Source organism: Equus caballus, chromosome 4, assembly GCF_041296265.1.
Source record: "Equus caballus isolate H_3958 breed thoroughbred chromosome 4, TB-T2T, whole genome shotgun sequence".
Taxonomy (NCBI): domain Eukaryota; kingdom Metazoa; phylum Chordata; class Mammalia; order Perissodactyla; family Equidae; genus Equus; species Equus caballus.
This window is the reverse complement of record NC_091687.1, coordinates 40,199,502-40,222,223: the sequence shown is the minus strand read 5'-3', so window position 1 is coordinate 40,222,223 and position 22,722 is coordinate 40,199,502. Positions and strand designations below refer to the sequence as shown.

Here is a 22,722-nt window from a genome sequence, read left to right as displayed (position 1 = left end):
CATGAAACTTGAAAAAATAATAACAGTAAAGAAAACTGCCCATAACCACAATTATTATTTTGGTATACTTCAATCTTCTCCCAATACATAGTAGTTTTTTCTATATAATTAATATCGAACTGTTCTGTAACTTTTGTTTCAACTGAACATAATACTTTATTTTAGTTATACTAAGTTCATTTAGATCTTAAATCTACTGATAATGAGTACTATTATGTTCTGATTTAATTACAAATTAAGATAGTATCTTAGAGAAAAAGCCTAAACAGCCATAAATGTCTTTCAATTTAATCACATCAACGTTATTTCTAGAATATTATTGTTCAAATGTTGTCTTCTGACTAAATTATTATATTAATCATTCTATTAATAATTTCCATGTCTGACTCAAGATCACAGATTGTCAAAAGGTAGATAGTATAGAGTAGCAAATAGAGATGTTTAGACGTGAAGTCAGAAGAACCAGGTCCAGCTCACTTTGATCCTAGCTGATTATGCAAAAATTTTCTGGTTTATTTTCCTTATTTAAAAAAAAGAAGGAAGCATAATTGCCATTCAAGGATACTGTGCAGATTCAACAACCATGTGAAAGTGCGTAGGACCTGGTCCTCTCTCTCTGTACTTAATCTGGATAAAACTGAATAAGCATTGCTGTAAAGTAACCTAACTAAAGAAACACAAGGCGCAAGAAACGTAAACCTTTTAATTCCAAGAAACTCAGTTCTTTTGACCATCTGGTGAGTATGGAAGCTCAAAAACTGTTGGCAATTTACGGGAAAAATAAAACAAACAATATGATTAGTTTTCTAAGCACATTCAAACAATAGTTATATAAGTGCTTTTGGAATCAAGTTGGGACTGAACATTGAGGAATCAGAATCATTTTGAGAGAAAAAAATTTATTGTGTCTTATAATTCCTTTATTTAAGAAATATCTATGGATGCCCACTGTGCAAGCAGTGTATTAGACATTGAAAATACTCTGTTGAGGGGGCTGGCCCCGTGGCTGAGTGGTTAAGTTTGTGCACTCCGCTGCAGGCTGCCCAGTGTTTTGTTGGTTCGAATCCTGGGCGCGGACATGGCACTGCTCATCAAACTACGCTGAGGCAGCGTCTCACATGCCACAACTAGAAGGACCCACAATGAAGAATATACAACTATGTACCGGGGGGCTTTGGGGAGAAAAAGGAAAAAAAAAAAAATCTTAAAAAAAAAAAAAGAAAATACTCTGTTTAATAAGGCAGTTATGGTGCTGGCCTTCATGGAGTTGACAATCTAATAGGAGAGAAAGGCAAGTAAACAAATACATGAACTAAATAATTATAGCATGTGATAAATATTATGAAAAATAAACAAGATATTATGCTAAAGAGTAACGGAAGGAAAGGGACCTGGTATAGAAAGAATGTTCCAAATTTCCTTCTCTGAAGCAGTGATATTGAGCCAACCAAGAAAAAACTGAGAGATTTCAGACATAGGAAATAGCAAATGCAAAAGCCTTAGTGTAGTTTAGGTATTATAATTAGAGAAAAGGTGCTGGGAAAAATGGTTTGAGATGATGTTGGAGAGGTAGGTAGTAGTGAGACCATACAAGGTCTTATATCTGAACAAATAGTTCTGATTTTATTCTAAGCACAATGAAAAGTCAGTGAGTGATTTAAGTGATATGATCTAATTTAAGTTTTAAAATGTCACTCTGGCTTCTGTGTACAAAATGGATTCTAAGGGGACCAGAATAGAAGGAAGGAACAATTTAGAAAACTATTACAGCACCTCAGAAGAGACGTGAGGGTGGAGAGTGCCTAAAGAGATAGTAGCAAAGATTGGGAATAAATGGATTTAGGTTATATTTTTGGAGGAAAAATTGACAGGATTCTCAGATTTTCTGGATGTAAAAGGAAGGGAGGAATTGAGAATCCTTGCCACATTTATGCTTGAGCAACTCAGTAATGATGGAGGTAATGTTTACTGAGACTAGGAAGACTTAAAGGAAAACCAGAGGGTAATGTCCCCTCAGCCAAGGGAAGAGTGTTTCTCTAAGAAGAGAGTGGTCAATTGTGTCAAGTGCTGCTAATGAATTCTGAGGAGAGAAAAGTACCTATTTGATTTGGCAACATACTGACTCTTGTTGTCCACGACAAGTGCAGTTCCATCACAGCAGAAGGGAAGAAAGTCACAGAGCAATGGGCTAAAAGAGAGAATGGAAGGTGAGGACGTCGGTATGTAAAGACAACTCAAGTTTTGTTTTTCTCATGTGAAGATCAGAGATATGAGGCTGCAACTGAAGGGGGACAGGAACAGGGCTGGGGAAGAGTGCCAATGGAGAGGTTGTTTTGTTGTTTTTGTTTTTTAAGATAGGAGTCAGCAAAGCATGTTTGATGATAAAAGCAATCCAGAAGACAGGGAGAGACTGAGGAACAGGAGGATTGGATTCTTGGAGTAGCAGGAGTGCTCAGGATTCATATCACACATCAGCATCTCTATTTATATGTAAGTAAACATACATATGTCAGAGGATAGACACCACCTCCAGGTTTTCCAGATGTATTTTTCATACTTATGGCTATGTAGAAGAGAGCATATTTAGCATACTGCAAGAAAAACCACACAAATTGGGTTTTAAAGAAGAAGAAAAAGAAATTTAATATAAAATCTACATAATTTATTTAGTAAAAAAAACCTTACCTCTCGTTTGTCTAATGCAGCATATTCAGCTTCTATTTCTTCAGCTTCGGGATCTCGTGAGAATACCATTTGAGATTCCAGATTGAGGGCCAAATCTTTGTGGTGTTGCTTTTCAGCACAATCACAAGGAGTATCTTTATTCTCATTCTCAGCAAACAAGTCCCCTCCATGTTTTACTAAAAGCTAAAAAAGATTTTTTTCAAAAATTTGCAACCACAGATTTAAATTACATTTCATGCTACATATTAAAAGATTAAAAACATAATAAAGTAAGCACAACAAAAAATGCAACAGTATGTACTTGAAATGACAATAAAAGTTATTTAGATACCAGTGGCTTCTGATTGTAAGACTAGCAATTCTTGTTTATCAGTATTAAGATGATTTCCTTTGGTTTAAAACAACAAAAAACTAATTTTTTAAACTTTAAAAAGAAATTCTTAAGCATTCTGTCCAACCCAAAAATAAAGTTTTACTTAAAAATTAAAAATTTTCTGGTTATTCAATGCTTTAAATTTTATAAATTTCTATAAATCTTTCTTAAACAAGGGGCTGGCCCTGTGGCCGAGTGGTTAAGTTTGTGTGCTCCAGTGTGGCGGCCCAGGGTTTTGCTGGTTTGGATCCTGGGCACAGACATGACACCACTCGTCAGGCCACGCTGAGGTGGTGTCCCACGTGCCATAACTAGAAGGACCCACAACTGGAACATACAACTATGTACTGGGGGCATTTGGGGAGAAAAAGCAGAAAGAAAAAAAAAAAAAAGAAGAAGACTGGCAACAGTAGTTAGCTCAGGTGCCAATGTTAAAAAAAAAATCTTTCTTAAACAAGATGGACATTGCTGATACTGTTACTTTAACCACTAATACCTGGATGTGCTGACATGGCTGACAAAAGTTTTCATTTGTATTATTCATTATCCAGTCAAACACTGAAACGAAATCAGGATGAGTAAGCCAATGAAGCAAAACTATTTTCAATATTTCGCAAAATAAGTGATGGGAATAGCTAATTGATAGCCATGTTGAGAAGACACTGTATCAAACAATCTCTCAATTTCTAAAGGTGGGATTTCACCCAAAGAAATCCCACCTTTAAAAATACACGGAATAGTGACTTGACTTGTTCACTGCTGAGGCTTCTGCTGGTTGCGCATAAGTTAAATATGCTGTTACTAAGGGCTGTAGGTTCAAGTTTCCCCATTATTTCTGCAGAGACATTAGGAGCGACATGAATGCCTTGAGGGCCATAATTTAGGATAACCGTAAAGGACAGCCTGACAATTAGTCACAGACCTGATTCTTTTATAGGATTCAGTCATGACCGTAATAACAGCCACCACTTACTGAAGGTTTTCTAAGTGCCAAGCACTATGCTAAGTACTTTAAATTCATATTCTTATTTAACATTAACAATCCCATGTGACAGGGATATTATGATGTCTCAGAAAATTTAAGTAACTTGACCAAGGTTAACCAAGTAGCAAGCAGCAGAACTGGGATTCAGACACAAGTCTGACCAAGTTCTTAACCATGACTGAATATAGCACCGATGCACAGAATAGGATGACCTAATTTAAGAAGCCAAATGCATGCTGGATCCCCCATAAAGTTCTGCCTAGATCTTATTGATAATCTAAATGTGAATCCTTTTTAGAAGTTTACACTTTGTATGGGGGTTAGGCAAAATGGTAGCTTTTTATTTTCTTCCAAAATAATTTTATCTCCCCTCCCTCCAACAAACACACAGATCTTCCTGTAAAGTTCCTTTATTGCTTTTGGAAGTGGAATCCTTATGGTTCCTCTACAGTCATCCCATGAGGTCTGACAAAATAAGGGACTTACATCAATGCCAGGCCTGGAAGCCATGGGCTAACTTGGCAGGCCCAAGGGATATGACTTCAGTTTCTTGCTCTAGGCCAAGGGTCTGCCCCAGAGCTAAGATGGTTTAAAATTTTTTTTCAAGTTGTAAAAACAAGCAAACAAACAAATCAAGAAGAATATGAAACATAGCCTTGTGCCCACAAAGCTCAAAATATTTATCCTTTATACCCATCTGGTTCTTTGCAGAAAAAAATTAGCTAAGCATAGCTCTAAGCAATCACTGTTGCAGCCACCTTCTAGAGCCTGACGGCAAGTCATATCAGCTGCTATTTAACACCTAGAACCTTTTTAATCAAAATGTGGTCTGAGGACCAGTAGTATCACCTGGGAGGAGTTTGTTGAAAATGCTGAATCTCAGCATTTCCACCCGATTCCCTCCCACTCCAGGCCTCTGTATCTGAATCTGATTCTGACCTCTAGGAGAGTCTTACCACATAGAAGTTTGACAAGTGATGACTCTATAGAGTACAACCTCTGTGGCTGTGGGAGTTGCTATATTTAAATTACCTAATCTACTCAATACTGGGGATTTGTAGTAAGTCCACAGACTTATCATACCTATAGCAGGTCTATTACTGTTTTTAGCCTTTCTGCTTCACAGGTTATCCAATACCTAAATGCAAAATAAACTATTTGCTTCTGACTGCTACAGAACTGGGAGAGCTGACTTTATTCTCTGGTTCTTTATTCAGAGTAGTGGAAAATGATTTCTAAAATGCACACTGGGATAGCTTTCAAAGCCATGATTTGATTTACTTTTACAACAGATATTACCACAGAAGAGATTCTAAATATTAGCAAACAAGATAAATCATCTTTATTTAACAAAAGTAAAGACAACAAAATTTAAGAGACTGTGCCATTCCAGAATACTGGCAAGGGGAACCTTCTTTTTTTTTTTTTTTTTAAGGGGAACCTTCTTAAAAGCATATGCCGGACTGTAGGCTGCATTCTTTGGGGTGAAAAAAAAAAAAAAGTGTGTGAAGAGGAGATATGTGAGAAGTCATTGTTGAGAATCACTGCTGACCAGTTTTAGAACTTCGGTGAGATTTCTTGCCTTGATTGGTAATCTGTCTTTGAAAGGAGGCCCCAAATGAATTTGACGTGAGTAGGGGTGAGGGGACCACAAAGACCTGTATCTCATTGCTGCCACTGGCATCTATACAGAAACCCATAATCAGTGATTGGAATGGAGGGTCCACATCTGTAGCATTTGTCTGGGCAAGGAAAATCAGCATGTATGCTACCTTTGGCCTAGAAACTAGCTAATAGCACTACTGCCTGATATCGGTGGAGTACTTTTTTAAAAAATTATTTCAGCTTGCTGACCTTTGGGGCATAAGGTTGGAAATATCAGTAAGTGAAAGATGTACTAGGTGGAGATATCTGTTAAATTATTGCTGCATAAAGTCAGGTATTTTGTTTTTACATAATAGGGAGTTACATCTGGTCCTAAAGAGGTAGTTTTTAAATACTTCAACCAAAGCATCCCAACTAAGTATCATTTTCCTCACTCTCAAGCAAGAAGGACTAAATATTTTACTCAAATGTGTTTTTTAGCCTCACACACTTGATGGTGCAGAAAATGTTCTCCCTTAAAAGAAACATCCAATTATCACTATCTCAACACATTTGTTCATCTATTTTGCCTTCCTTTCCATTCATAATCCCAGAGGAAGAGGGGTAGGGCAGCCCCTAGTATTCAAAACAAATCCCTCCCCACCTCTTTGATCCATAATCTAAATGGCTGGTAACTCTAGACAATCAATTAACCTCCTTACGTCTCAGCCTACACAGATCTATCTGTAAGATGAGGCCTTTATACAGGCATACCTCGGAGATATTGTGGGTTTGGTTCCAGACCACTACAATAAAGTGAATATTGCAATATTTACAAGTCACACAAATGTTTTGGTATCCCAGAGCATATAAAAATTATAGTTACACTATTCTGTAGTCTATTAAGTGTGCAATAGCATTATGCCTAAAAAGGCAACGTACATACCTTAATTAAAAAATACTTTTTTTGCAAAAAAAGAAAATGCTAACCATCATGTGAGCCTTCAGTGAGTTGTAATCTTTTTACTGGTAGAAGGTCTTGCCTCCACATTGATGGCTGCTGACTAATCAGGATGGTGGCTGCCAAAGGCTGGTTGGCTGTGGCAATTTCTTAAAATAGGACAATAATGAAGTTTGCCCCATAGATTGACTCTTCCTTTCACAAACAATTTCTCTGTAGCATGCGATGCTGTTTGATAGCATTTACCCCCAGTTCTTTCAAAATTGGAATCAATCCTCTCAAACCCTGCCGCTTCTTCATCAACTAAGTTTACATAATATTCTAAATCCTTTGTTGTCATTTCAACAATCTTCACAGCATCTTCACCAGGAGCAGATTCCATCTCAAGAAACTACTTTCTTCACTCATCCATCAGAAACAACTTCTTATCTGTTCAAGTTTTTTCATCAGATTACAGCAATTCAGTCAAATCCTCAGGCTCCACTTCCAGTTCTAGTTCTCTTGCTATTTCCACCACAACTGCAGTTACTTCTTCCATTGAAGTCTTAAACCCCCTCAAAATCATCCATGAGGGTTGGAATCAACTTATTCCAAACTCCTGTTAGTATTGTTATTTTGACTTTCTCCCATGAATCATGAATGTTCTTAAAGGCATCTAGAATGGTGAATACTTTCTAGAAGGTTTTCAATTTACTTTGCCTAGATCCATCAGAGTAATCACTATCTAGGGCAGCTATAGCCTTATGAAATTTAGTTCTTAAATAAGACTTGAAAACCAAAATTACTCCTTGATCCATGGGCTGTATAATGGATGCTGTGTTAGCAGGTGTGAAAACAACATTACTCTCATTGTACATTTCCATCAGATGGAGTGACCAGGTGCATTGTCAATGAGCAGTAATATTTTGAAAGGAATATTTTATTCTGAGCAATAGGTCTTAACAGTGGGTTGGAAATTAAAATATTCAGTAAACCATGTTTTAAACAGATGTGCTGTCACGCAGGTTTGTTGTTCTATCTATAGCACAGGAAGAGTACATTTAGCACAATTCTTAACAATCCTAGGATTTTTGGAATAGAAAATGAGCACTGGCTGCAACTTAAAGTCACCAGCTGCATCAGCCCGTAACAAGAGAGTCAGCCTGTCCTTTGAAGCTCTGAAGCCAGGCATTGACTTCTCCTCTCTAGCTATGAAAGTCCTACATGGCATCTTCTTTCAATAGAAGGCTGTTTCATCTGCATAGAAAATCTGTTGTTTAGTGTAGCCACCTTCATTAATTATTAATCATTATCTGGATAACTTGCTACAGCTTCTATATCAGCACTTGCTGCTTCCCCTTGCACTATAATGTTATGGCCACAGCTTCTTTCCTAAAACCTCATGAACCAACCTCTACTAGCTTCAAACTTTTCTTCTGCAGCTTCCTCACCTCTCTCAGCCTTCACAGAATTGAAGAGAGTTAGGGCTTTGCTCTGGATTAGGCTTTGGCTTAATGGTATGCTGTGGCTGGTTTGATCTTCTAGCCAGAGCACCAAAACTCTTCATTCCAGCAATAAGGCTGTTTCACTTTCTCATCATTCATGTGTTCACTGGAGGAGCACTTTTAATTTCCTTCAAGAACTCTTCCTCTGCATTCACAACTTGGCTGGCTGGCACAAGAGGCCTAGCTTTCGGCCTGTCTCAGCTTCTGACATACTTTCCTTAGTAAGCTTAATCATTTCCAGCTTTGATTTAAAGGAGAGATGCTTGATCTTTCCTTTCACTTGAACACTTAGAGGCCATTGTAAGGCTATTAACTGGGCTAATTTCAATATTGTTGTGTCTCAGGAAACAGGAGGCCCGAGGAGATGGAGAGAGAAGGGGAAACAGCCAGTGAAACAGTCAGAGCACATGCAGCATTTATTGATTAAGTTTGCTGTCTTCAGTGGACGCAGTTCGTGGTTCCCCAAAACAATTACAATAGTAACATCAAAGATCATTGATCACAGATCACCAAAACAAATATAATAATAATGAAAAAGTTTGAAATATTGCAAGAATTACCAAAATGTGACATAGAGACACAAAGAAAGCAAATGCTGTTGGAAAAACGGCTCCAACAGACTTGCTTGATGCAGGGTTGCCACAAACCTTCAATTTGCAAAAAGTGCAGTATCTACGAGGTGCAAAAAAATGAGGTAAGCGCTGGCCCAGTTCGCTGGTTCGGATCCCAGGTGTGGACATGGCACCACTTGGCAAGCCATGCTGGAGTAGGCGTCCCAAATATAAAGTAGAGGAATATGGGCACGGAGGTTAGCCCAGGGCCAGTCTTCCCCAGAAAAAAAGAGGAGGATTGGCAGATGTTAGCTCAGGGCTAATCTTCCATGGAGAAAAAAAAAGAAAAGAAAAAAGAAATTTAAAAATATTAAAAAAAACTTTTTCTAAAAATGAGGTATACCTCATTTTTGAGAAAAGATGTAAAAGATGTATAAAAAAATAAAGATGATTCTTAAAGTCTGTTGTAGTTGTAAAATTACCATTTCATCATCTGTGTTTCCTGTTAGACCTTGAGCACTCTCTCCACCTTCACTCTGCCTTTCCAGTGGCTCCTGGTACTGGGGTTCTGTTGTCCTAGTTACTTTCCTAATACTTTCCTTTCTTTCTCAGCCACATTTCTCAAATTAGTGACTGACACCCTCTGCCGCTCCACTTCCTCAGCAAATGACTCAATTACTCCCAACAATCTGACTTCTACCCTTACCATTTCACTAAAACAATATTCCTAAAAGTTATTAATACCTTTCAAATCCAAAAGCCTTTCTCAGTCTTCTAATTCCTTTACCTTTCTGCAGCATATCACATGACTGACTACCTCTTCTCCTACAATGCTTATAGAAAAATTCTGGAAGCTATTAAAGCAGCAATTTAAGAGCATTATTACTACTATCAAAAGTAAGCTATTTTCTATGCTAACTCGCTTGAGAAATATGATGCAGTCCCATCAATACTGGTGAGTCACTGCAGCAGGGATTCTCTCGCAGGAGGTGGGCATGAAACAACATACATAAAGGCTTGTGTAAAAAGCCTCAGGAATTCTGCCATTAGCTCCCCTCCCCCTGAAATCCTAGGACATCCTTCCACCACAATGTGAATCAATGTTAAGAAGCATTCCTTAAAAAAACAGTTTCAAGTTAATGATTGATGCTAACTAACTAGTGGGCAAAGGTGACACAAGCCCAAGAGATGAAATGACAAAGACTTTAAAAGATTAATAAGTATCATGAATAATAGCTGTAAACAAAATATAAGATCAGAAGGGTTCTAGAAGTGCAAAGAATTGAGACTTCAGATATACGAAAGAAACACAAATGGCTGTAATCTCTTAACATAAGTAAATGAAGGGCATTCACATTTTTGGTATGTTTATCAATTCAGAAGTATAAAGTATATATACATGAATAACATTAAAGAAATACTAAAGTTTCAGATATATATTTTAATCTGATTAGATCAATGCTTTACAAATAAAGGTCTACATTTTTGGTAACGTAGATACTCTGTGATTCAATCTATAATGCTCCTCACTTATACTTAAATACATCTACACAGAAGAACTATGAATTACATATGGATTGGCATGAATGTAGCTGAGACAAGTCTGTTCTGTTGTATGTATAGCAGTGATGATACTATAAAGAGTAATGATTTCTTAGCTAGTTAAGATCCTATCTTGGGGCTGGCCCCGTGGCCGAGTGGTTAAGTTCGCGCGCTCCGCTGCAAGCGGCCCAGTGTTTCGTTGGTTCGAATCCTGGGTGCGGACATGGCACTGCTCATCAAACCACGCTGAGGCAGCGTCCCACATGCCACAACTAGAAGGACCCACAACGAAGAATATACAACTATGTACTGGGGGGCTTTGGGGAGAAAAAGGAAAAAATAAAATCTTTAAAAAAAAAAAAAAAAAAGATCCTATCTTACACGGCTGATTTTATCTCAGCCTGTTGTTAGATGTTATATGTATACACATGAAATACACATATGGAAAAATTCAAACTTAGTATTCAGGAGCACTATAATGCAGATTAAACAGCATTTTAAAATTCCAAATATTTTTTAAAAGACTCCACTAAATGTATTGAGTAATATTTATCCCTTGCTTAGGGAACTGATCAATTCTAGATAACATAGCTATAGGTACCACTTGTTAACATTTGCTATATCCAATATGTATAAATTTTATAAATTGGCTACTAAAACTCAGGAGAAACGTGGAACAACATCCTGCTAAAACTGTTACTCTCAGTATATGTTTAAGTGACAACTATTATCTTCAAGGGTGCTAGCAAATTTTTAACTGCTCATGATTTCATTTTATTCCCAAGGTTGACTGGTTAACTGTGGGTTTGTCTTTAATCTTTCCCTAAAACAAGGAAATGACTTTATTTAAAAGGCGTGCAGATTCTTTTAGAACCACAAAAGGGACAAAAATGACTAGTTAAATTAACTGTTAAGATATAAGCAAAACAAACACTGACTATTACATATTACCAAGACACAAATTTTACCATGCAGAATATTAAAAGAACGAAGCTTTACCTCTACGCAGGTTCTCATCCCCGAGGCAGCAGCATAGTGCAGTGGTGTGTTCTTTTTGTTATCAACGGCATCAATAGCTGCTCTCTCATATTCGCCTTGGTCAAGTTTTGCTCCTTTCCATCTTAATATCATCTGTAGACAATCTGCTCTTCTGGAATCATCTTCTGCAGGGCGTGCTAAGCGAGGATGAAGGGCTCCTTCAGATATCATAATTTGAGGCCCCATACACAACAAATGCATAGATGTTTCATTGTGCACATTCCGTTTATTTGGATTTCCATCTCTACCAAAGAGAAAAGTCCTAAAATGGTAAAGGAAAGGATGAAAACCAGTTTTTCCTACCTTGAAATAAGAATACACAGAAAATAAAAAGTTAAAAATAAAAACCCTGCTTCTTAGCTGCCAATCCATTTTCTACTGAAGTATTGCTTCACAATAGGTTGAATGAATAATTCCTACAGTTATAAAAAACTCCATTCTAGAATAGTATTACTAAGAAAAACAAAGTTGAATATCTATAGTATTTGCTAATAAGATTAGAGAAGAAGGGATAGTAAGGGAAAAGAAAGGGAAGGGAAGGGAGAATGAAGGCAAAGTGAAGAAAAAGGAAGACAGGAGAAAACGAAGGGAGGAGGAAGGAAAGACACACAAAGGGCTAGACTAGAGCCCAACTTAGAGACTAACATGTCAATAACATAAATGCTTAGAGTACATTCTTAAACATTCCACACCAACTGTTTTCTTTTTTCTTTATTGCTCTGCCCTGTTTCTCTTAAACACATATTTATTTGATAAGGATGGTGACAATTAATAAGCACAGCAAGTAATGCATGAGTCTGGGACTAAATTTTAAATCTAGGAAAATTTCCTCTACTAAAAGTCATTGGCTAGCCTTTGAAATAACAAGGCATATATTTACACAGTATAACACTTTTTTATTTTTTTAAAGATTGGCACCTGAGCTAACAACTGTTGCCAATCTTCTTTTTCTTTTTTCCTGCTTTTTTCTCCCCAAATCCCCCCAGTATACAGCTGCATATGTTTTTAGTTGTGGGTCCTTCTAGTTGTGGCATGGGGGACGCCGACTCACAAGGCCTGATGAGTGGTGCCACGTCTGCACCCAGGATCCGAACCGGCGAGACCCTGGGCCGCTGAGGCAGAGTGTGCAAACTTAAGCACTCGGCCACGGAGCCAGCCCCTCCACAGTCTAATACTTTTTGAGGGGAGTAAGCTGTGGTTAGTTCTAGAAGACCAATATCTAATTCCAAGGTGGTAGCCTTTACCAATGATAGGTCTAGGTGAGCTGCCTTAACTACTGCCAAATGCAGATCTGAGGTTTGTGCCCAGCTCCTAATATATCCTTGAGCTAGGGTCATAGGATGAATAGTTGAGCAATTCAGTCACTATAATAGGATATTGGAAAATGAGTTGGAAAACACCCCACTATAATACAGTCACCCTATACTAGAAAACATACAAATACACTATGAAATGGGCATACAAGTCCCATATCTGAAGATGAGTGCCTATATTTACCGTGGAGGGCTGATATCATTAGCACTCCTATGTCTACGTTCAGAACAGCAGTAGGAAGAAAGCAGAGCCAAACCCTAAACCCTAGTTACATCTGGATTGCTCCTAGGTTAATTTCAGCTTAGAACACACAGCTCTGACAGCAAATACTGACCTGAGAGGAACTAGCACAGACTCTTCAATTTGAATGAGTTAGCCAAGCTGGAAAGCTCTTATGAGAAAAAGACTGAGGAACAGGTCCTAAGGCAATAGAAGGTTCCAGAGAATTTTTAGAACAATTGTGGATCTTTCCTTTTTTTTATCATTCAAGACTCTAGAGAGCTCAGCAGTACAGTCATTCAAAACCAACCTATTAGGTTTTAGCATCTACATTTATTTGAATTGTCCTGAAAGTAGACATGAAGTCTCTGGAGCAGAAAGAAATGAATTACCATTACTTATAATAATCATGCCGTTCCTCATATCCCAACTTCCCACTGGGGTAATGCAAGCAGAGCCAGATCAGACGTCATCCTCTATGTATTGGGGTCTTCACTGTAGGAGAGTGTGGTAGGCAGAATAATGCCCCTGCCCCAAAGAGGTCCATGTCTTAATACCTGGAACCTATGAATACCTTACCTTATGTGGTAAAACGGACTTTGCTGATGTGATTAAATTAAGGTTCTTGACATGGGGAAATTATCCTGGATTATCCAGGTGGGCCCAATGTAATCATGAGTCCTTACAAGAGGAAGACAGAAGGGTCAGAGTCAGAGAGAGACTGCTGTGGCCTTTAAAGGTGGAGGAAGGGGCCACAAGCCAAGAAACGCAGGCAGAATTTGGAATCTGGGAAAGGGAAGGGATTCTACCCTAAAGCCTTCAGAAGGAATGCAGCCCTATCAAAATCTTGAGTTTAGTCCAGTGGAACCATTTCAGGTTTTTGACCTCCAGAACTTTAAGATAATAAATTTGTGTTGTTTTTAAGTTACTAAGCTTGTGGTAATTTGTTATTGCAGCAATAGAAAGTTGATATAGCAAGGAAGCCCAAAAATAAGACTCTGGGAGGCTGGTATAACAGACCTCCCCACCTCTGGAGACATGCCAGGGGGAGGCGGGGGTGGGGAGGGTGGGGGGAAGAACCTACTCCCGAGAGTGTAAACAAATTGTCCGAAGAGAAAATCCCAGGTTCTTACCCTTTGGAATGTAAAATAGGTCTCTTAGGGGGAAGAAAACACTAGCATCTCTGTATTTTAGAATTTATGGAATGTCTTCATAGTCTCAAGTCTCATCCACTCTTCACTCCTCTTGAAATGTAAACATATTATCTCCTGGGACTCCTGAGTTCTCAATCTCTATTCAGTCATAGTTTAGCTTTCAAAGCTTGTTTTTTAACTCGGGTCCCAAGTTTCAGTAAAATTTGCTCAGAAAGCCCTAACCGTGCATATTTTCTCTACTGTCCCACATAACCTTTATTGCCTTCTGATCCCTGCAGAACATGTGTAGGCTCTTCATTGATTGCTCTGTAATTTGGTTTTCTAGGAACTGACCCAGACTATCTACACAAACCCAATCCTATTTAGAAACCTCTTTACACCAGGTTTCCTCTGCCAGTTCAGTTTGGTCACTCCCTTCTTTGTCTTCATATAGCATCCTAATTATATACTAACTCATTAGATTGAGCATAGTTACTTTCTTACATATCTGTTCCCTTCTCCCACTTCGCTATAGGCTTCCAAGGCAGGGTGTATATCCTGTCCTATCTTTTTTTTTGTTTTGGTGAGGAAGGGTGGCCCTGAGCTAACATCTATTGCCAATCTTCCTCTTTTTGCTTGAGGAAGAGTGGCCCTGAGCTAACATCTGTGCCCATCTTCCTCTATTTTGTATGTGGGCTGCCACCACAGCATGGCTTGATGAATGGTGTGGGTCTGTGCCTGGGATTCGAACTGGTAAACCTGAGCCACCAAAGTGGAGCACGCTGAACTTAACCACTACACCATCCTGTTGGTGCCCCCCCTCCCAATCCTGTTCTTTCTTGAATCCCCAGTGAAGTGTCAGAGACTAGCAAATTCTTGGTATAATTTTGATAAACTGAATCCATATTGCTTTTATGATCTAGATCAGTGACATGGCAGTGGAGATCTCCTAAGACAGCACTCTAGATCTCTCAAGCCAGCAGCCAAGAACATGGCATCTCGTATAGGATGCCAGGCTCCAATCCTAGTTCTGTCACTTTTCAGCTGTGTAATTTTGGGCAAGTTACATAATAGCTCATTAACAACTAATATATATGGTTCCTACCCTTTGACCCAGTAAACCTACTCCTGGGAATTTATCCTAAGGGAAATAACTTAAAAGAAAAATCTATAAAAACAGTGACAATCAATAAATGGTGTTAGTTTGAATAGAAAAATTTGGAATCACTTAAATCTCTGGTTATAGGAGAAATGGGAAACATAAATCATGGTATATCTATATAATAGAAAATTATAATAAAGTCATTAAAAAGTCTATCTATGAATGTTTATAGCTAAAACTAGAAGGGAAGAGAATAATTCTAACAGCTGTTTAAGGGAGGCAGAACATGGGTAGTTTTATATATTTACATAATCATCATCTTGCTAATTAGTTAAAAAAAGTGAAAATAAATATTTTCCCTACGTCAACAACTGATGATAAAATTCCCAGTCATATTTCCCTGTGTTCATAATGGTTGAATTACAGTGGATTATAACGGATAACTAAAATTAAAACCATACTCTAAAAATGTGTTCAAGATTAAAACCTCTTCTGAGACATATTATTATTAACAACAAAGAAAAATCATTTCTTTGAAAATTTAATTTAGGAAGAAATTATTAAAATTAATTCAGATTCTATAAAATTCTGTGCAATCACATTTATCCTTCTAATCAGACCTCTACACCATATCCTAACTTCTTATAGGCCCCTTTCTCTTGCATATTCCACCATCATCTCACATTCAACTGGGCTCCCTTCAAAAGAAGTCTTCTCTCCCAGAGCCTCAATTTGTTGCCATAACACTCTTATTCTCAGTTAATAACATGTACATACACCTTCAGTTCGTTTTCAATCTTCTCTATCATGCAACAAATATTTATTGAGCAGTTGTTATTCGTCAGGTACTATTCCAGAAGTTAGGCATACTGTGAAGAAAACAGATTAAGTCCCTGCCCTACGGGGTTTGCACGCAAGAGGAGTTGGGAGAGGACTGAATTTCAATCCACTTAAAAGAACTTAATAACTCCTGAAATATAAAAGAGTCAAAAAACAGAAATCAATAATTGGAAATTCTATTTTAATTCTCAAAGCCTGCAATTAATATATGCTCTAATAAAGATTTTATATTTTATTTATACCAAAAGACAGGCCCCTTTTATTTCCAAATAAGCAAAAGAAGCTATTCTGTAAAATCTAAGGAATAAGTATTATAATCTCTATTTTATACATGACTTTCCCAAGAAGATACAACTAATGAATTGCATACCCAAACTAGAACACACTGAATTTCAAGTCTAGCAGTCTTTTTGCTACATTAAGTAATAGCTATTTATGACTATGGATTTAGTTTCCCATCAAAGAGGCCCTGTAACGTAGTATAATGTAAACACACAGCATTTGGTTCAGAGAGATATGGATGCAAACTAGCTGCTAAACTGTCAACTACTCTTCTTTAACTATAGTACTGTCCCTAAGAAGAGACGAAAGTTATGGCTGCTGCAGCAGGTACCAGAAAGCTAAAGGAAACAAGGATAAAAACCAAGGTCTTATTCCAAATGAGTGCTTTACTTCATGGCTACGAGGTCCTTGACTAGGTGTATCTACCTTGGTCTACCCACATATGTCATGTATTAGGAATCTAGGCAAGCTGAGCCAGTGTCTATACTGAAACTAGCAGGGAGGTACCCCAGATTACATGAGGCAGCATGAGAAAATAATGGCCTTCAACTTGGTAGAAAGTTTAGCAAGGTTAAATTCAGTGAAATATCTGAAGCTATCTAAAACACAAATAGTTAAAATAGAGTTGCTATTTTACTTAATACTGATGAGTAAATGCCATTTATCCTTATTCTACATGACACAGTGTTAAGAGTAGTTTCTTAATTCCAAAAGCAAGTAATCAGTTAAAATAATAATTTTATTTGTGATTTTCTAAGCACTAAGTAAATTTTTAAAAAACAAAAGAATACACAAATTAAAGAAATTAGAGTTGCTTATTCTTAGGAAAGAAGAGGAATACAGTAATTTCTGGGTTTAGTATAGGGTTTTAAGGGCTTTAATAAAGAAGTTATGAGCCATTGATCTCCAAACAATTAAGGAAAAAAAAAGAAAATGCCCAAACACTTTAGGCTGAAGTCAAAAGTCAAGTATAAAGTAAAAATATAAGTATAAATATTGGTATTCATATATCATAATGGTAGTCCAAACTGTAACTAAAAGAGAATATACAGTCACCGTTTCTGTGGGTCTTTAAATTCTCATTCAGTAGAACGATAACCATAAGATGGTGACAGACAGACATATTCCTGCTTAGAGGAACAAGGAACATAAGACCAGATCAGTAATTCTTAAACTTTTTGCTCACAGGACCCTTTTACAACTTTAAAAATTACTGAAGATTCCTAAGAGCTTTTGTTTACGTGGGTTACATATACTGATACTTACCATATTAAAAATTAAAACAAATTTTAAAAATGTTTATTCATTAAAAAAAACCCCATTACATATTAAACACTTGCAACATTTTAAAATGAAAAATACCTATATTTAAAACAAATTAAGTGAGAAGAATGGCTTTGTTTTACATGTTTACAAATTTCTTCTAATGTCTGGCTAATAGAAGACAGATGGATTCTCAAAGCATTCAATCTGTTGTGATATGTTGTTTTTGTTCACATATATGAAGAAAATTGTCTTTTTTATTAGAAAATCCAGCCTTTATATGATAATAAAATACCCTTTTCAGATAATTGTGAATATTCATATTTGATATTATACCAAAAATTCAACAAGTGGTCATTTCTTAAACATTAGTTGCAACATAGAATCTGAAATTATATCAATGAACTTTTTGTATTCTACTACATTAAAATCCATTGGTCTACCTTCTAATTTGAATAAATCTTTTACCCAGGCATAATTTTTAAAAATCAAATTCTGATCTTCTGAAAAATACTGATTCACTGAGTAACACAGATCTAGATGTTGTCACATTTCATTATACAGTATTAAAAAAAAATCACATTAGGTTATATCACCACCAATCTTATCAGAAAAGTCTCTAAGTATTAGGCAGCTGCCAAGCTGAAGGCAGTGAATACGAGTTTTCCAACATCCTAATATTCACTTGAAAGCTCAAATTTTATCATTAGCAACAAATACCGTCAATTTTTCCTTGATTCATATGCTCACTTAATTCATTTTCAAGAAAATGTTTGCCAAGTATCCCAGTCTGAATAACCATTTTTTTTGCTGTGGTTAGTTTAAAATGGTGTTTCAGGAAAAGTAAGTGGTTCAATTCACAACTCAAACAATAGTACAAGTGCTCCTCTTCAAAGCTATCACCATACCACACCAATGGCAGAAGTGCTTCATGCATTCTTTCCATTTGTCACAAACAATATTAAAAAGATGTGTACCCAAGGATGGAGATTAATTAAAACTAATAATTTTTACTGCTTTGTCAAGAATATTTTTAAGTGAAATTGGCTTTCTTTTTTTTTTAAACTGCAAGTGCCTGGCAGTGACAAATACAATGATTATTAGTAAAGTTTGGTGCCACCACCTTGATTCATATAAAGGCGTCAGTAGTTGTATCCTCCAGTTTTTTCACTATCACTGCAAATGTCAACACAGTGAAAAAGGCAAATAACATCTTAGTGTTAGTATAAACATAGTTCAACCTCATGTACCCCCTGAAAGAATCTCAGGATCCAGGAGTCCTCAGAACATACTTAAGGAATCACTGGACTAGGTAACCTTCTTATATGGTGTTTTCCAATTTTATAAAGTTTATTTATAAACTAAACTATAAATGGTTAAAAAATATTTTGCTACTCGGTTTCTTTTATGTTAAAATATACATACTACCTTAGTAACATTAATATATAAATACATTTTACTCGGTATTGCAAGCAATTTTTAATTAATCATATAACAAAACCTGATACTAAATATTATTGGAGTGTTCAATATTAGGAGGCAAAAGCAACAGTTTTTAATGTTACTGAAAATGTTCAACTTAAATTAAGAAAGCCTTCATTGATTTAAGCAATCAATAGTTAATCTACTGAGAACATTTGCAAGTGTCCAGCATTGCATTTATGATATTTACAATCTAGTAATGAGGAGATGAGTTTAATAATGATAGGACAGTTTAAAATCTAAGTTGTAGAAATGTCAGGAAGAATACTGTAGGTCACAGTACTTGAGAATGAATTCATAAAAAAGGCAGAAACCAAGTTAGGATTTAAAGGACAGGGAATTAGAAAAGAGAGAAGACATCTGAGAATCAAGGAGCAACAACAATAAAGCTAAGGGAGTGGCATTTCTAAATGTGGGGAAAGCAACAGGGAAGTTAATCAACCAGTTTGACTGATAAGATCATGTTAGAGAGTAAGGAGAGATTCCCCTAACTGGGTAGAATGAGAGCTGTGTAAAGAGAGCTTTGAAAGCCAAACAGAATAATGCATACAATAGGGTATTGTTATAGGTTTCTCATGAAAGAAAGAACACTAAAAAGGCTATACTTCAGCAAGATTAATCTGGACATGAGAATAGAACAGCAAAAGATTTGCAAAAAGCACATTTAGGAGTCAGATATTTTCCATTTGGGAGCAGGGGTTGATAAGAGTGAAATACGCTTGGGAATGGAAAGAAGTAAAACCAAGAGATAAGACTTAGTGAACTCTGTTAGTAACAGGTTAGATAAAGGAGAAGATTAAGTCAGGGATGATCTGAAGATATTTAGGGTTACAGAGGTGAGAAGTAGTAACGTTACTGAGTATATATTGTATGCTAGGCAGCATAATAGGCACACTAATTAATGTAATTGTCCCACAAATTCTATGCGATAGATACCTAGTTTATAGATAAGGAAACCAGATTGACTAAGTAACTTGCCTTGCTAATAAGTGGCTTAAGTAGCTGTGACACATAAATTTATCTGACTGTAGAGATAAGAAGCTGTACAGCTCAGTGGTTAAAAGCCTAAAGCTGTCAGTCCTCCCCTGGGCAATTAGCTTTGCCACTTACAGGCTGCAGAGTTCTGACAAGTTGCTTCCCTTTCTGTGTCTCAGTTTTCTCTAAAATGAAGGTAACGAACCACCTCACAGAACTGTAATGAGGATTAAATTAGACAATGCATGTAGCGCACTGCTAATAGTGCTTAGAAAATAATAAGCTCTCAATCTGTTTGCCATTATCAAATCAGCACAATATGCTAGTGTCATTAACATTGGGTGACCCAGTTTTGGAAAGAAAAACATAAAATTTCAAACAAGATGAGTAGGAGGTAGCTTTTACGTAGGTATTTTTAGAGAAATGAAAATAAAAGATAAATACAAAAAAGAGAGGTTACAGAAATACCTATTTTTAAGTCAAGAAATACTTATTTTATTTTTAAAATGTTACAGAAATACCTACTTGATAAAGTCATGGGTCTGGATGACCTAAATTATTTATGGAATTCTTCTCATTCACAAATCCTGATCATAAAAATATTTACTTGCAGAATGATTTTATAAAACTTCTGTTTACTTTTTGTAAGATACTATGCTAGATGGTAAAAGTACAAAGAAGGTACCTTTAAAAAGTTGTAATTTAGGTAGGCAGGGAGAAGATACACAAAATTATAAAATATAATGAAATAGTGTACACCATACAAGTAATATCAACAAACAAAAAAAAGCCATAGAAGTTAAAAAAAAAGATTGAGGTTTCTACCGGTTGTAACAGGCTAAGGAGACAGATAAAGCCTTGACAGGACCTTGAAGGAAGGGTATGATTTAGATGAGACAGAAAGCTGAGAGGAGTGGGGAAGGGGGACACTCCTGGTAGAGAGAGCAGCAGGGACATGGCAAACATAGCACACACGGCATGTTTCAGGAACACCAAAAAGAGCAGCTTAATTTGAACAACAATTGTATAAGAAATATAAAAAAGGTTGACAGTTCAGTTTTTTGTCAAGTTCTAAAGAGCTCTGAATAGTGATTTAAAAATTATATTTCACTGTGTAAGCAAAGAAGTGTTTCTTTCTTTCTCTTCTAGCATCAGACTTTCATAGCTGCATAATCTACTTCTAAAAATTAAATCTGTTTAGAACTACTTTTCTATCCTTTACTTCTTTCCTTTTATAAGCTAGCAATGATCAAATTTAACTCCCATGTAATTAGGTAAGAATCTTCATATAACTATATTTACTGTCACTAATGTTTTCTTGTTGAAGAGGTTTTTTAAAAGTTTCTTAGTATTTTCAGTTTAAGTAAATGTTTTGCTTTTAGAAAAGTCTTTTCAGGTAACTGAACCCCATTAAGAGAAACCCAAACCTGATCATGACTAGATAAGGCAAAAACATTTGTTTTTCAATTTAAACTAGCTAATCAGAGTTTAGAACTTTGCTGTAGGCTCCACTCCCTGAAACTTCTTGTTAGCTAACAAGTACTTTTCTAGAATCAAAATGTTGTAAATTAAATACTATACTATTATCTAAAATTCATACTATGAAACTTAGGATCAAAATACGTTTACAGCAACAAGAATACGTGAACCAATCTCATTATTAAAACTTTTGGTCTAATTTAGGCATAATTAAAAAATCATACTTAATAATTTAGGCATATTCAGTTTTGCTAAGTTTAATTCACCACAATACCATGTAACATGCACATATCTAAGTATATTTTCAAAGATCAGGGTTTTTTTCCCTTTTCACTAATTTGTTATACTGTTTGACAGCAATACTTACCTTAATATCTTATTCATTCCATGTCTGGCAGCGTAGTGTAACGGAGTGTTGTGCTGGTAGGGCTCCCCATAAGATGTATTTGGATCAAGGGATTCTTTTAGCTGAGGGTTGTTTTCATATATTTGGCAGGCCAGGTTTTCATCACCATTGATGAGAGCTTTACGGAATTTGGTGGTTGTATTTCCCATGTTTTGTTTTGTTTTTTTCTGATAGACAGTGGCACTTTTTTCCTTCCCCCTTCAGCCACTTCTTGAATGCTACTGCAACATGTTTCACATTCTAATGGAGGAAAAATTACCAAATTAGATTGTAAAGCAATAATTATGAAGCCGTAACCTAAAGAAACAATGTCTAGGAACACTAATAACATCTAGGAAGCATATTTAAGGGGATCAACTATATAACATTTTACCAAATTTATCTTAATAGCCAAAACATCTCAAATTTTTAACATTGCCCATTAACTTCTTGTTAAACTGTAACATCTCCCTGCACAGAGACTGTTAAGAAATCACAGGCTGCACTTTGTACTATAAAAGTTATTTACATATATGGGCTTTTCAATTTTCCTCTTCACACGGACAGGAAATGAGCTTCACTGAATTTTACGGTTGAATACACTTAAATCTCTGTATAAATTATGTATAAATCTGACTCAGCCAGTTTGGGGTAGTGATAAATGTAGGAAATTTTGCTCAAATAAAAACTGCAGAATAGGTGTTAAATTATAGTAAAAGAAAAGTGAAACTGCTCAGTACTTACAAGGACACCAGAGCAAGATTTTTCAAATGTAAATATATAGGACTACACAACTCACTGATTAATCAGATAGTCACAGCAAACTGATAAAACTGATTATAACTGATTATACACAGAACAATGGAAATAGTGATTATTCTACCTTAAGACCATTAAATTTATTTCCTTCTACTAAAGAGAATTCAAAACAAGGCTGAAAACATCAAATGTTTATGCATATTATGTTTGGAAAGAGGTTATGATAATTATCATATGGGCATTTACTACTGAAGCAATGTGAGGTGGGTGGCAGAGGAAGGACACG

At 36.3% G+C, this 22,722-nt stretch overlaps 1 protein-coding gene across 3 annotated transcripts in view; it reads right to left on the bottom strand.

The window, feature by feature from the left end:
• The window catches only part of ANKIB1 (ankyrin repeat and IBR domain containing 1), a 134,375-nt gene that overhangs the window by 65,825 nt on the left and 45,828 nt on the right, over positions 1 to 22,722 (bottom strand). For all 3 annotated transcript variants that reach the window (XM_023639183.2, XM_023639184.2, XM_070265662.1), the window contains exons 2-4: positions 21,660 to 21,938; positions 11,165 to 11,465; positions 2,686 to 2,868 (exon numbers count right to left, since the gene is read on the bottom strand). In XM_023639183.2, the coding sequence (XP_023494951.1) occupies positions 2,686 to 2,868; positions 11,165 to 11,465; positions 21,660 to 21,847 (672 nt within the window). In that variant the 5' untranslated portion in view covers positions 21,848 to 21,938. The remainder of the gene's footprint in view (positions 1 to 2,685; positions 2,869 to 11,164; positions 11,466 to 21,659; positions 21,939 to 22,722) is intronic.